At 42.6% G+C, this 13,742-nt stretch overlaps 1 protein-coding gene across 5 annotated transcripts in view; it reads right to left on the bottom strand.

Moving 5' to 3' along the window:
* Window positions 1-12,050, bottom strand: part of spns1 (spinster homolog 1 (Drosophila)) — a 30,167-nt gene extending 18,117 nt beyond the window's left edge. The window contains exons 1-12 of one of the 5 annotated variants that reach the window (XM_046304740.1): window positions 11,804-12,042; window positions 10,340-10,555; window positions 8,543-8,745; window positions 5,955-6,106; window positions 5,756-5,822; window positions 5,410-5,552; window positions 4,989-5,141; window positions 4,395-4,584; window positions 3,796-3,861; window positions 3,316-3,414; window positions 2,427-2,595; window positions 124-1,639 (exon numbers count right to left, since the gene is read on the bottom strand). In XM_046304740.1, the coding sequence (XP_046160696.1) occupies window positions 1,569-1,639; window positions 2,427-2,595; window positions 3,316-3,414; window positions 3,796-3,861; window positions 4,395-4,584; window positions 4,989-5,141; window positions 5,410-5,552; window positions 5,756-5,822; window positions 5,955-6,106; window positions 8,543-8,745; window positions 10,340-10,547 (1,521 nt within the window). In that variant the 5' untranslated portion in view covers window positions 10,548-10,555; window positions 11,804-12,042 and the 3' untranslated portion in view covers window positions 124-1,568. Of the gene's footprint in view, window positions 1-123; window positions 1,640-2,426; window positions 2,596-3,315; window positions 3,415-3,795; window positions 3,862-4,394; window positions 4,585-4,988; window positions 5,142-5,409; window positions 5,553-5,755; window positions 5,823-5,954; window positions 6,107-8,542; window positions 8,746-10,339; window positions 10,556-11,803 lie in introns of those variants that run through there. The other 4 variants (XM_046304737.1, XM_046304736.1, XM_046304738.1 and 1 more) reach the window with 4 other exon arrangements.
* Window positions 12,051-13,742: the final 1,692 nt, after the last annotated feature.

The following is a 13,742-nucleotide window of genomic DNA, read 5'->3' as shown; positions in this document are numbered from 1 at the left end:
ATTAAAGCGTGGCTATGGGCTTACAGGATCCAAGCTTCAAAGACACACATTTATCACCTCTGCAAAGCACTAAGTGACATCTGCGCAGATACATAGCGAAATCATTCCAGGAGTCATCTCATCAACAGTTCATTCTCATCGTTTAATGTTTCAACGAAAGGTTACATCAAATTAAATTCAGGTTAAACTAGCAACTTTAACTAATTATTTTAAGGATTCACTTTCCAAAATAACCCTTCTTTTATATCAAAGAACGTAACAATCACCTTCATTAAAAAAGGGATATTAATATTCCTCAGACAACTAAGAAATTTACGCTCCGTAATAGACCCGATTTGATCTCCTGGTCGTTGTGACATCAGAGCCTCTATAGGAGGTCACAAAAACCCAAAGTGCACCTGACCTCCCAAGATCATTCCATAAAAACACCAGTAATTACTAATAAAAAAAATAATAATAAAATTAAAAAGGTCTAAAACCATACCTTCTGGACCTGTCTGAAACATACATTTGTCCCTCCACCACGTTCTATGTCGCTGAGGGACAAATCTAGTGTTATTATTATTATTATTATTATTATTATTATTATTATTATTATATACCAAACGGGTTTAAAAACAGAACAAGCATGATTTGGCTTAATCTGTTAAAAATGCAACAACTGATCGGTGGGTTTGAAGTCCAATGCGGGTACCACTGTGCCTGTGCCTGCAAACTCCCTTTTCTCAGTCTGATACTGTATGTAGTATGTGGTTACACTGAACGGACAAGCATCATATTTACAGTCTTAGTTTGTTGACGGGAGGATGACAGCACTGGTTGGAATGGCTTTGATATGGGCCGGCCGTAGTTATTCCGTGGCCAATCAGAGCTCTGCGTTTCAGACCCAAGCAATAAGCACAGCAGCAGTAGTAGTAGGGATGTAGTGGTTACCACTCAAGAGCGCTGGGTGAAAATATATCCTGGCGGTTTTCCAGAGGTCTCTACCGTCGAGATATAGTCCCTGTGGAGTAAAGGATGAGTGTCTGTCTAAGAGTGACACCCCCATCTGTGACCCTGTGACACATTGGCTTCAACAGGAGATATAACGGGGGTGCACGCATCAGAACGCAAAAAGGCTTTTCTGCTTCCTTCTTTCCCTCAGTTAAAGAGGTTGCTTCACCTTCTATCCGGTCACCTCTTCCAGCCACAGAGGTTAGCCTTCCACTGATGTGGCTCTTTTGGCTTCCTGTTTACTAGTCTCATAAGTCCCTAGGTCTCATATTGTCATGCCAATATGTGACGCCAATCAGAAGTGGAATATCTTGTTGGTGACTACAAAAAAACACACCAGGAAATTATGAGCGGAAGGTTTGGCAGCTCTGACTCTGCCATGTTCCTCAGCAGATAAAGGTATTCAAAACCATATCACATCAAATGTTACAAATAATAAATAAAAGTCTCTGCATAGGGCATTGTCCAATCAAAGACCCGTGTCGTAAAAACACTGCTGCACGATTGGTCACAAATAGGGACCAATCAGGGTGCAGCATCTTCCACAGGAGCCTCCAAAAGCCCCTTTTATCTCCTCAAATCAAAACACTGGACACTGGTACCCTCGTGGACCTGCCGCTCTTGGGTACAACAATTGGTTCATCATCTGTCAGGGAAAGAACATGCAGTACAATTAAAGCATTGTATATTGATTATCAATATGAGCAGAATGTGCCCTGGCAGTTTCTTGTAACTGTTGCTAGCCTCTCTCTGCTAACATCACATGTGGTCTGTAGACTCATCACGACCGGTCTCATCTGTGGTTGCTCTCAACTATTGTTAGTCTCTCAATGCTCACTCTCACATATCTGTAGTTAGCAGGAGCAACAGTGTTGGGCCAGCAGCATAGTACCCTGCATCCCACTGAAGGCTTGCCTCTGAAGCTAAGCGGGGTTAGCCCTGGTCGGCCCTGTTATGTGAGACCAGATGCTGCTGGGAGTGGTGTTGGCGGGCCAGTAGGAGGAACACTTTCCTCTGGTCTAAAAAAAAATATATAATGCCCTAGAGCAGTGATTGGGGACATTACCCTACGTAGGGTGCCGTCTTTCAGATGGGACACTAAATGGGTGTCCTGACTCCCTATGGTCAGTAAAGATCCCCATGGTACTTACTGTAGGACCCTGGTGTCCTGGCTAAATTCCCAATCTGGACCTCATACAGTCATGGCCACCAAATCATTCACAGCTTTCAATTGGCTTATTCACCCCCTAGAACTATTCCCCAGGTCATTGCTGTAAATGAAAAGGTGTTCTCAGTCAACTTACCTAGTAAAATAAGAGATTTTTTTTTTTTTTTTTTAAAGGCCCCTCATTGAATTTTACTACTTTGCATGCATTCATGGCTTCACCCGAGGCTCATGCGCAAAAAAAGTAGCTCCAAGTTTAGTCTCTCACCTGAGGGTGCGTAGTTTGTGGCACGTTGGCGGTCCTTCTCGATGAAGAGGGCGGTAGCCAGGAAGAAAGCCCCGCCCCCAACTGCCACAAAAGAGCAGGTGAGGAGGGAGAGCTGCAGGGAGCGGAACTGCCACAGGTACGAGTCAGTCTGCTTCAGAGAGTCTGACACCTGATGGATGGATGGATGGATGGAGGGAGGAAGAGATGTTACACAGTAAATGAGGATCATACTCCGTTTCTTTAGACAAGCGTGTGTGTATCAAATGTGTAGGTATGCACGTGTGTGTGTGTATATATATCCTTTCAAAAGTTTGAGGTCACTTAGAAATGTCCTTGTTTTTGAAAGAAAAGCTCATTTTTTGTCAATTAAAATAACATCAAATTGATCAGAAATACAGTGTAGACATTGTTAATGTTGTAAATGACAATTTCCTATGGAATATATACATAGGCCCATTATCAGCAACCATCACTCCTGTGTTCCAATGGCACGTTGTGTTAGCTAATCCAAGTTTATTATTTTAAAAGGCTAATCAATCATTAGAAAACCCATTTGCAATTATGTTAGCATAGCTGAAAAATGTTGTTCTGATTAAAGAAGCAATAAAACTGGCCTTCTTTAGAGTAGTTGAGTATCTGGAGCATCAGCATTTGTGGGTTCGATTACAGGCTCAAAACAGCCAGAAACAAAGAACTTTCTCCTGAAACTCGTCAGTCTATTCTTGTTCTGAGAAATGAAGGCTATTCAATGCGAGAAATCGACAAGAAACTGAAGATCTGGTACAATGCTGTGTACGCCCCAGCTTTTCAACAGTAGTGTGTGTGTGTGTGTGTGTGTGTGTGTGTGTGTGTGTGTGTGTGTGTGTGTGATAACAATCACGAGACATACCACGCCTATGAGATAAGGACTCCCAGCATCTCCAAGCAGGTGAGAGAGAACGATCTGGAAGGCCTCAGCCGTGGAGCGACGCGTGGGGACCACCACGTACTGAGAAAGATGGAGGAAGAGTTTTCATATCTTATAAAATAGGGCACAATACAAAAGTAACCTTGAGGTTGGAAGGTCAAACACGTGCACTAAAGAGTTACACCGTCTTGGCATGATCTAAATTCCTCAACAGAAACAGATTCCATATTATCCAGCTAGGACACATTTTTGTTGTAGCCCCGGACAAGCACACCAGGCGAGTTGTGTCCGGGGCTTCAACAAAAATGTGTACTGTTGGGGGTACTCGAGGACTGGAGTTGGGAAACACGGCTCTATACAGATCACACTAATTTGACGAGAAACATCTGTATATGGACATTGATTGAATAGGGCACAACCGCCTTGCGTTTAGATAGGGGATTGTTATGCATCTGAACTCACCAGCAGGATGTCCGCTACGATGGCCCAGTTCATAGACAGGAAGGTCTCTCCCAGGAAGATAAACACCTGATCACACACACAACAAAAAAAAAACTGGTTAGACCACCATTACTATTACCATACACTGGGGATACAACGGCAATACATTTACATTTAAGGAAAGCATTTACATGTGTGTGTGTGTGTGTGAGAAAGACAGAGGCTGTGTCCAAAAATCTGTCTTACTAAAACTGCATACTGTGTACTAATCATACTACATTCTATTTACGTCCTGGTCAGTAAAATCGAATGCCGATTGCAACACATGCTCCCAAGTGGCGCTGTGGTCTGAGGCACTGCATCTCGGTGCTAGAGGCATCACTACAGACCCTGGTTCGATCCCGGGCTGTATCCCAACCGGCTGTGATCGGGAGTCCCATAGGGCAGTGCACAATTGGATATGAATAAGCTGAATAAACAGCATGGTTCATCACACCTTGTACTGGGGACAATAAAAGGCAACTCAAATCCAAGTGGAATTGTCCGTACCCAAAATGCCTCCTATTGAGAACGCAGGTATTCGGCCACGGCCACACAGAGAGAGATGGGTGTCGACTTACGTATGTTGCGATGGGGCTGGCCTGAGCGAAGACGATGGCGAGGTAGAGGAAGGGAGCCGAGAGGAGGAGTCCTAGAGCACACACCAGGGGGTCAGCCCTCGGCGTCCTCAACCTCAGTCTCCTACTGACCTCTGCACCACTGGCCACGCCCAGGATCCCAGACACAACTGTGATGATGCCAAAGTACAGGCTGGGAAGGGAGAGAGAGAGAAGGTTCATAACAATTCATTCCACGGGAGACATTCGTTTACCCTTGCTGACTCATCTGTGTGGGTTTTGTTTTGTGTGAGGTTTTGACAATTTCCTGATAAACTGGATTCCTTTTAAGGCAAAAGTTTGATGTCTATTCTCTACTGCTGCTCTCTATTCACTGACTCCTACGGTCACCTCAAGCCGTTGCAAGTTATCAGGAGTCGAGTGTAGTAGTGGCAACAACGTTGTGATGATTCAATCTTATCCTGTGATTGCAGAGGAGTCTGATGATACCTTTAACATCCTGGCTGATTATAAAGTGTCATTGTTCAGCGCCTACTTCCTGTGTGTCACCTGTTGGATGTCGGTGTGTGTGTTACCTATCAGATGTCTGTGTGTTACCTGTCGGAGGTGTCGCATGGTCCCTTAACGCAGGGGGGCCTCCCTTCGGTGAAGACCGCAGCTCTGAAGAGGAAGGCCGGGGCCCAGAGTGCCAAGGAGCCAGTCACAAAGGCCACTGCCGTGAAGCCAAACGTAGACAGCACAAAGCTGGGGCTGCACACAGACACACACAAAGATATTGGTTTGATAACTATTCTATAGCACCAAAGATGCATTAGAATTGTGCAATGAATACAGAGCTATAGAGATATGGTCAAAACATAGTGGACTATTATAGGGAACATTTCAGACTCAACTCCAGTCAAAAGTAGTGCACAATATTAAAAAAATAGGATGTGATATGATACTCAGCTCTGGTCAAAAGTAGTGCTCTACAGAGGGATAATATCATTTGACACTGGGCTTGTGATGGTGGACATACTTCCTGCAAAGAGCCTTCATGTCACCCAGCCAGCTGGTCCTTTGGAGTGTGTGCTCCGGTCGGGCCTCGATAGCACCCCTCTTTGGCTCTTTCACCACGAACAGCAGCAACACCACCGCTACCAGTCCTAATGCAGGAGTCACCTGGGGGACGGGGACACCATTTTCAATGGCATAATTGATGTAACTAAAACATGGACACATTGAATTTAAGAGTCAGATGAAAGGTTTTATGCATGTTTGTATTACAATGCATTATTCCCTTTATGGTTGAGAGTGCACGTATTTAGAGTAACGTTTGTGTTGAGAGGTATAATATCCAAAAGCTCAGGGATTAGTTAACTCACCCGCAGGGCCCAATGCCAGTCCCCTGCCAAGTCATCAACCTTTGACCCCACGATGTAGCCCAGACCACTGAGGAAGGAAGGACAATGGAACAAACATTCACCACACATTTCGCTCCTCCGATCACATAAGCCAAGACGGATAACAAAGACGGACACAGATGTATTCATTACTATGTTCTATTATGTTCTATGACCTCACCTGCCCACTGGAATGGCGAAATAGAAGACAGAGAGCATCTGCGTCCTCCTCTCCTTGATGTACAGGTCAGCGATGATGGTTGGGGCGATAGTGGAGTAGCTGGCCTCCCCAACCCCCACCAGGCCACGCGTCAACAACAGGAGCCAGAAATACTGACAGGAGGAATGTGGGAGAGGAGGAAGGAGAGAGGGGAAGAAAGAGGGGGAAGAAAAGAACATGCGTTCAGGTTAAGATTTACCTTTAATTTAAAATTAGGGGAGCCTATTGAGACCAGGGTCTCATTTCCAATGGTGCCCTGAGGACAACACATTCAACACAAACATTAAAAATATTTTAAAAATAAATGCAGGTACATTTTTCAACAACACAATACATATTTTTTAACCTCCTTTCTCTCCCCAATTTCTTGATATCCAATTGCGATCTTGTCTTATCACTGCAACTCCCCAAAGGGCTGAGGCGAAGGTCGAGTCCTCTGAAACATGACCCGCCAAACCACGCTTCTTAACCCGGAGGCCAGCAGTACCAATGTGTCAGAGGAAACACCATTCAACTGGGCTAAAAGGCGACGTCAGCCTGCAGGCACCCAGCCCACCACAAGGAGTCGCTAGAGCGCAATGAGCAAAGTAAAGACCCCCAGGCCAAACGACGCTGGGCCAATTGAGGGCGAACTATGGGACTCACGGTCATGGCCGGTTCTGACACAGCCTGGGATCGAACCCGGATCTGTAGTGATGCCTTAAACATTGTGTTGCAGTGCCTTAGACCACTGCTCCATTTTTTACATTTAAAAATGGCATTCTTATTTAACATATTCAACATTAAACTCAAACTGCCACCAGGGAATCAAGATGCAGGTTATTAAAAAAATGGGCAGCATTAAAACTGAAGACGAATTTACATAATTCGGGGGAGACGGGAGCTTTAAAATGTACTCAAGCTTTACTCTAGCTCACATCTCTTCACACAAGGACAGACAGGGAGGCAGGCAGGCAGACAGAGAGAGCTTAGGAGTTGCCACACACACACAGATAGTTTGATGCCAATTCATATACACTGTATGAGAACCAGGGCTTTGGAACAAGAGGTCTTCACATGTCCGAAAAGTTGGATTCGTCCCGAAATGGATCCGTGGCTTTCCCACCCGACCAAATAAGCATACTTTTTTTAAATACAAAAACGGAGACCCCTTCCGAATGGACCAAAGGTCAATCGGAGCCATTCTGAAAAGTACTGAGGAAAACAGATGGTTCGGATCCGAGAGAAAGAAATCTCCAACTGGGCGCTGCCAGCACCATCAATAAACAAGCAATATTGGCCAAACCATCCACAGTTACATGTCCTTAAACTGCCTAAAACAAATTACAAACAAACAATTTGTTGTGTTTCGACATATTCCAAACTTAATAGTCCATTATTTTTTACTTTCCTAAAACAATAGTTGTCTACCTCACAGGTCGGAGATTTGAGCAATAGATGCATCTGGCCATTGCATGCATATAGATCTAAGTGTTCACAGTTCTATATATTTTAAAAATATGAAAATATATTATTTAAAGGACCCAAGCTTAGGCTTAGCGCTAGAGACCGGGAGAAAGAGAGATTTGCCAGTACTTGTCAAATGGCTACAACTCCCCATACAGGAGGCTAATTCGTTCATTTTCGATCCGAATCTATTTTATAGAATTATTACATTATTCGATTATAGGAGTAACTCTGGAAGGCCTAAAACATTCCTCATCTCAAGGTCAACTGTCAGTCAGAGTGTCTGTGCGCACTGCCTTCATAGGCCTGCAGTAGCTAAGCCTAATAATAGCCATACCACACCTTCACAAAAGGTGCGTAACTTTATTAGGGTAATATCAAAAGTAAGTTAAGTCACTGTTTATAGGGAAAATACAAACAGGTTTCATTTTGCAGCATTCAATGAATTACCAACAAAAGGCGATCGCATACAGTAGGTCTACCTCTCTGGCTCTCCCTTTCTCTCAGCAGCAGGCGCACGTGTGCGCAAGGAGTAGGCGCGAATTCATCTGTAGGCTATGAAAGACATCCCGACCAGCTACAATGTTATTTATTGCTATTTCAACAACAAAAAATACAAAATAAACAATTAAAATCGGAAACCCTGGTGTGTATAGCCAACCTGCCCCTCGGAAGCATAGCCTAACTGACGTTACAAGGGTAATCAGGAAATTAGGGAGAGATTTTTTTTTTTTTAAATGTAAAGATTAAAAAAAAAAAATAAATAAGAGATTTTTAATACAAGAATAATGGAGTGACGTTAACCTTTTCAATGCTAGTTAAGGATACTATAGGTCACGTTTCACATTGGATTTATTAACTACAAAAAGGTAAGACGTGTTTTTATTTCTAATTTCTGGTGCTGCTCTGCAAAAAAAAAAAAAAAGCTACGGAAAGGAATGATATAAACCATAACTTTTTTATGGTTCAACCCGGTATTATTTTGCTGGTCGGAAGAGTGGATCGGAACCCAAAATATAATGATTATGTTCAGAACTAAACGATTGGAAAATTATTTTGGCTCCAACCCATGCTGAAAATGATAGTTAGGAAGTGTCCCTCACTTCTTTGGGCGTGTAGGAGCTGGCGAGTGTCACGATGGACCAGAAGCCTATGCCCACACTCATGATCATCTTCCTGTTGTACCTGTCGCCCAGGTAACCAAAGACAGGAGCCAGGAACATGTAGCTGCAGATGAAGACTGTTTGGAGCAGCCCTGACTTCCCATCATTGATCCCAAAGTACTGCTCAATGTCAGGCAGAACACCTAAACAAGACAGAGACAAAGCTGTGTTTTACGACATATGAGAAATGACTTATCCAAATTATATATTGTGGTTATGATAGTCTAATACAACATGCTTTTTAGGAGTGGCATATGCTTCCGTAGCAAACAGATTCATGATTTTTCTTTGTGTGAAATTATCATAATATACACACGACCGTTCAAATGTTTGGGGTCACTTAGCACATTTTCTGTCCATTAAAATAACATCAAATTGATCAGAAATATAGTGTAGACATTGTTAATGTTGTAAATGACTATTGTAGGTGGAAACGTCTGGTTTTTAACGGAATATCTACATAGGCGTACAGAGGCCCATTATTAGAAACCATCACTCCTGTGTTCCAGTGGCACGTTGTGTTAGCTAATCCAAGTTTATCATTTTAAAAGGCTAATTGATTATTAGACAAACATTTTGCAATTATGTTAGCACAGCTGAAAATTGTTGTTCTAATTAAAGAAGCATAAAACTGGCCTTCTGTATACTAGTTGAGTATCTGGAGCATCAGCATTTGTGGGTTCAATTACAAGCTTAAAATGGCTAGAAACAAAGAACTTTCTTCTGAAACTCGTCAGTCTATTCTTGTTCTGAGAATTTAAGGCTATTCCATGCGAGACACTGTCAAGAAACTGAAGATCTGATACAACTCTGTGTACTAGTCCCTTCACAGAACAGCGCAAACTGGCTCTAACCAAAATAGAAAGAGGAGTGGGAGGCCCTGGTGCAAAACTGAGCAAAAGGACAAGTATATTAAAGTGTCTAGTTTGAGAAACAGCCGCCTCACAAGTCCTTTACTGTTAGCTTCATTAAACAGTACCCTTCAAAACACTAGTCTCAACGTCAACAGTGAAGAGGCGACTCCGGGACGCTGGCCTCCTAGGCAGAGTTCCTCTGTCCAGTGTCTGTGTTCTTTTGCCCATCTTAATATTTTATTTTTATTGGCCAGTCTGATACATGTATTTTTCTTTGCAAGTCTGCCTAAACCTCACCCTGTAAAGTTTCAACTGAAATTGTCCAAGATGAATTAGCTAGCTAGCTTTATAAACAGTGCAGACAATTCCATTCGGGCTAGCTAGATGAATTATATAGCCAACATTTATATTGATGCTGTTTACAATAACCAAAGTGAAACCATGACGTATGACAAGATTGGATGTTGTATGCAATTTCAATGTTGTTTGAGTTGCTTTGTGTGTCAGCAAATTTGTTTGAGATAATCTCACTGCAACACTGCTTGACATAGGCATTTTCAATAAGAACCGCCAGTCAAGGTGAGCTCCCCGCCTACAGCCTACTAGCTCCCCGCCCACTCTGTCTCTATCAGACTTCCTTGTAGTTTGACATGAGAGAAAAACTACTTTAAAAAAATAAATAATAATCAAATCTGGGAAAACTATTATGACTGATGTTTAAGTCACACATAAGGCTATTTTACATGGGAATCAGATTGACTGTTTGGGGGCTTTAAGGTGAGGATCTATTTCTAAACACTTATGATATGTAGCTCCCCTTTAAAGAAATGTTAGGTGAGCGTTGGGTTAGGTAAATGCTGGTGTAACGTTAGATTGTCAATACCAGCCACAGTGAACCTGTCCATGTAGTTGAGCAGGTTGATGAAACACAGGACAATAACGGTGAACACCGCTCTCAAGCTGGACACTCCGCTGGCTGGCTCTTCTTCCCGGCGCTGGCTAGGCCCCGCACCAGGCTCTTCTGAACCCTCTGCCTCGCTGTCATCGGAGAAGAAGGGCGTGGTGTCCGAGGTGGGGTCGGCTAGAGACATCACAGCTGCTGGAGAGATCAAGGAAGGAAACAGAATGACGAGGAGGTCATTTTGGGTCAACAAAGTAGGCACCTTGAGTTAAATTGAAGTCATGTGCAAAGAGTTCTGGCAAAAACAAAGGAGAGGAAAAAAACCTAAACGAATGGCAGACACACAAATTGCATTTCAAAAGTGTGTCGTTGTAAAACCAAAGCTAATGTGAGTGGTGTGGTTGTGTTATTTGGCTAAATGGAAAGTAATGTCATTTAAAGCCAGGGGAACAAGACAGTCAGAGATAATGTGGGAGAAGGGGGGGAGTTTAGCGATGTAGTCTTGTGATGTACGTCAACGAAACTAGCTTACTGTCATGTGAACATGGACAGCACGTGTCTGAATGTGCGTGTGTGTGCGCAGTGTTAAGACTGTGTGTGTGTGCATTTGTATCAGCATTTGTTTCAGCAAGAATGGACTCTTTTTAGAAAGAGTACATGAGGAAACCCATGTAATGAAAGATACCATAGATAGAACCATGAGTTACGAATTGAGTCTGGTTTCTGTATGGTTTTCCCCATTTCCTCAAGTGTTTTTTAACGTCAGACAAAGACGAACTCGAGCTGGTCACCAGACTGTCGGGTCAAGTTGTGCTGACAGGCAGGCTAATACACGAACATCCTCTTCAAAACAACAAGCTAAAATGTGCATAATTAACCACAAAACTATGTCTAGAGTAGAGGGTAAAAATGCATCGTCTGTTTACAGATGACTAGATAATATCACAGACTGTTTGCACGCACGCACACAGTGATTGCAAGACATAATGGATGTTCTTTCAATCATGGTTGACCATATTAATTTTGATCTAGTTTGAGCAGGGTTCCATTGTCTTTGTAAGGTTGCAGAAGTAGACATGTAGTTAACGTTAGTTAAGTTAGCTGGCTATCGTTACGTGATTGCTGGACAGCAAATGATGTAGCTAGCTATTCCGACCCTATAGTCATGGGACGTGGATTGGTTAGCTTGTTGCTAGCAACCAGTGGCACCGTAAACAAGTACCAATCGCCTTGTTAGCTGGCCAGCTAGCTACAAAACTAAAGCTACCTAACATATTTGGTCAGTCATCAATGTCAGTACGCTAGCTAGTTAATAATATGTAACAACTGTATTCCCTAACTAGCAGCCCAGTAGTGTACTCATACCGACTCTCGTATACTTTGTAACATATGTCCATAATAGCTTTGTAGCTGTATGAGTCAAAGCTACTTGTTGTCATTGTTTACCTGGTCAACGCAGTGATGAGTCGGGATTGATGCGTCTTCGCGAATTTATATCTGTCTCGGGTCCTGTGTTGATGTCAGATCTGCTCTGAGGATTTGTGGCATTAGCTAAAAACACACCAGCGTCAACATTTCTGAAAAACTGGTCGGGCGAAGGTAAACCGCTGTTTTTGTGAGGCGCAACTAGGCACTCTTAATCATCGCGGCGCAGCCATGTTGAAATTGTATCCAACTTCCGCCCCTTACTCACATGACTTATTACAACACCACCTCCCTTGGAAATCGACCAACAATGAAACTGATACCAGAGACAGAACACTAAATAGATAGCAAAACCCAAATACATTTCATTGGCAAATAGTAAAAGTAAATAGTTTAATAATACATCCACAAAGAAAGAACCAGTGGAGGCAGCAACAGGACGGTAGAGGGGGGGGCAGGGGAGATTGGGCCAGGTATGTCCAGGTGTCAGGCCAGAGTGTCATCAGTTACGGTCCAACGCTTCGATCACACCGACAGTCTCAGGGCCTCCGGAAAGGGAGAACGAGAAAAGATGCGGGTTAGTGAGAGCATGGCTAAGACCATAGTACACCACATGCACTGGAGTTAGATAACAATCAATAGTGTTGATGTGGACACTGGATCATCTGACTAACACACACAAACAACCTGTTCAACCTCGCTGTGATACTGTAGGCCTACTTATGTTACTTCAATGAGTCAATTCAGGTAGCATTCAATGTCTTGTTAACCATGGCAATCAGCATTGTAAATAAAGAGATGTGCAGAAAGATAATCAGCCTCTTGTGTCTGTGGATCCTTTCCCATTAATGTACGATTCATGTCAGCCAGGCCCAGCTTTTCAAAGATACAGCATTTATTTAAAGCTCTCTTTGAGTCTATTGCTTCAGTCCTTGATTCGTTTTCACTTACCTGGTAAATGAGCAACAATGCTGGGTAACCACAAGGAGAATAAGGCTAGGAAAAAGTCCATGTCAGCCAAGCCCATCTTTTTAAAGAAACAGAATTGATTTCCCTCTTTATTTGAGCAAAATAAGTTTTGTTGTGATCACAAGAAAATCTTAACAATTCAGGTAAAGAGCGGCAGTCAGGCAGACAAAATCTGAATGTTCGATCAAAGTGAGAACAATTCGTTTCCCTTGCTGCTATATGGCTGCTACTTATAAATACTATAACAGTACATTAATAGATGACATTCACTGCTATAAACCTGTCTCCAATATAAATCGCATAGTTTACACAGACCCAGCACGGACCTTTGACAAATACATCTGTGAAAAGGCGTCCCAAGGTGTTTTTTTTTAAATCAACAAACTCAATCTATTCCAAACACTGGTGGTAACCATTTAATCCCAATAATGTCGGTAGCCTAACTACTACGATGCCCCCCTCTGGTATGTTCTATTGTGAAATGTCTGGGACTGGTTGTTGTTTCACTGTTAATAGGTCAAATATTTTTGAGTGTTTAAGTCAAAGATTAAATTAACTGCAATACACTGGTCTGAAATATTTTAGCATAACTAGGCTACATACTAGGCATAACCACAAGAGGCATTTCTCCATACTAAAACATGTCACAGTGAAACATGCCTAGCTCAGCTCACTGGGGCATGATTACGAAATCAGCGCTCGTATCGTCCTATACCAACGGATTGAGTGCTCACCACACCAGTGTACAGGTCCATTTCAAATCAATTCAGACAACATTACAGTGCATTCATTTGAACAGACATTTTTATTTCAAAATCGATTCAAAAAATAAACAATCATAAATTGACAGTGGCAATATTGAAGAGTCTTATTTGGACCAAGTGCAGTAAATGCATCTTAAAAGAACATTGCACTGGGACATATATATATAATAATAATAATATATAATAATATAATATATGCCATTTAGCAGACGCTTTTATCCAAAGCG

This window comes from Oncorhynchus gorbuscha, linkage group LG16 (assembly GCF_021184085.1).
Source record: "Oncorhynchus gorbuscha isolate QuinsamMale2020 ecotype Even-year linkage group LG16, OgorEven_v1.0, whole genome shotgun sequence".
Classification (NCBI taxonomy): Eukaryota; Metazoa; Chordata; class Actinopteri; order Salmoniformes; family Salmonidae; genus Oncorhynchus; species Oncorhynchus gorbuscha.
The sequence above is the reverse complement of the archived record's forward strand: the minus strand, read 5'-3'. Positions and strand labels throughout refer to the sequence as shown.